The sequence below is a fragment of the Meleagris gallopavo genome, chromosome 1 (genome assembly GCF_000146605.3).
Source record: "Meleagris gallopavo isolate NT-WF06-2002-E0010 breed Aviagen turkey brand Nicholas breeding stock chromosome 1, Turkey_5.1, whole genome shotgun sequence".
In the NCBI taxonomy this organism is placed as follows: Eukaryota; Metazoa; Chordata; class Aves; order Galliformes; family Phasianidae; genus Meleagris; species Meleagris gallopavo.
Window position 1 is genome coordinate 81,246,250 of NC_015011.2, and position 1,140 is coordinate 81,247,389.

General features: G+C 38.1%; 1 protein-coding gene across 1 annotated transcript in view; it reads left to right on the top strand.

The window, feature by feature from the left end:
* The window catches only part of CFAP44 (cilia and flagella associated protein 44), a 41,400-nt gene that overhangs the window by 24,572 nt on the left and 15,688 nt on the right, over window positions 1-1,140 (top strand). Inside the window, exon 18 of the mRNA XM_019618921.1 lies at window positions 455-600. Within this exon, the coding sequence (XP_019474466.1) occupies window positions 455-600 (146 nt within the window). The remainder of the gene's footprint in view (window positions 1-454; window positions 601-1,140) is intronic.

Sequence of the window (1,140 nt, forward strand, 5' to 3'; positions counted from 1 at the left end):
TGTCTTTTCTTCTTTTTTTTTAAAGTTGCTTGGATTGCAAGATATGGCAACATTCCACTCCCATCTGATTGTCTTCAGAAATTCATTATTTGAAACCTGCAGTCTCTGGAATACAGAATTCCCATCACAGTTGATGGTTTCAATGATCTTTTTGAAGTAAACCAGTAGTTTTAGTCCAATTAAGAAATTTTTCAGTTAGTGTTCTTCATGACACCTGAACGGGCAAAAAGACTAACCTGCTCCCTTTCTAGTAGGAAGTAGAATCTTAACATATTGATTCTACTGGCTGGATAGTAATGCCAATCATAATTACAGATTTTTTTCTGTGGGTATATAGATTCTCTAGATGTATTTTTTAAGCTATCCTTAAGAAAGAAAAGTATTATACAGAAAATTGCATCCAGCTATTTCAGTGTTCTTTTGTTACCATTTCTTTATGTTTTTTCACTTTCAGGGTGGATATGACTCAGGTTTCCTTTATCACTGTGCATTCTCCTCAAATGAGCACCAAGAAGACCCTGAAAACAGGCAAGATGAACCTTTTGAAGTGATTCCTATCGAGGACACTGATGACAACCCCATCCACCAGATCTCCTTCTGGTAAAACAGTTTAGTGTAAAAGATAACTTTGTTATTAAGCTTGATGAAACTGAACTTGATAAGGAGGAGAGTACACTACTTGGTCCCTTTTAAATTGTGGGTCAGTTCAAGTGTACAAGAACTCTTCCTAGTTCTTCTGGTGCCAGTTTTCACTTAATGCTTACTGGAGAACCATTAGAAGCCTCTGCTACCCTACTGGTTGGACTGTAGATCACCATTGGTTCTCTTCACTAGTTAGCAATGAAAGGACACAGTTAGCTCTCAAGGAGAATATTGAGGGATCAGTCCATCTCCTTTGTCCAAAGAATACAGGCTTCTCAAGAGATTCTGTGAATAGTATGAATGAAAAAGATGAGCTATTTTCAGAATCCCAGTGTCAGGGTTCCCTGTAAGGCTAAATATGATCTACTTAGGAGGCAGGTTTAGTTTAGACTTTAATCCACAGCTGTCTGCATTCTACTTGGCTGCTATCTGCACGAGATGGAGATTGGGAAGGAAAACTGATTCTCTAACTGTGCATTAGCTATCTGGTACATTGCC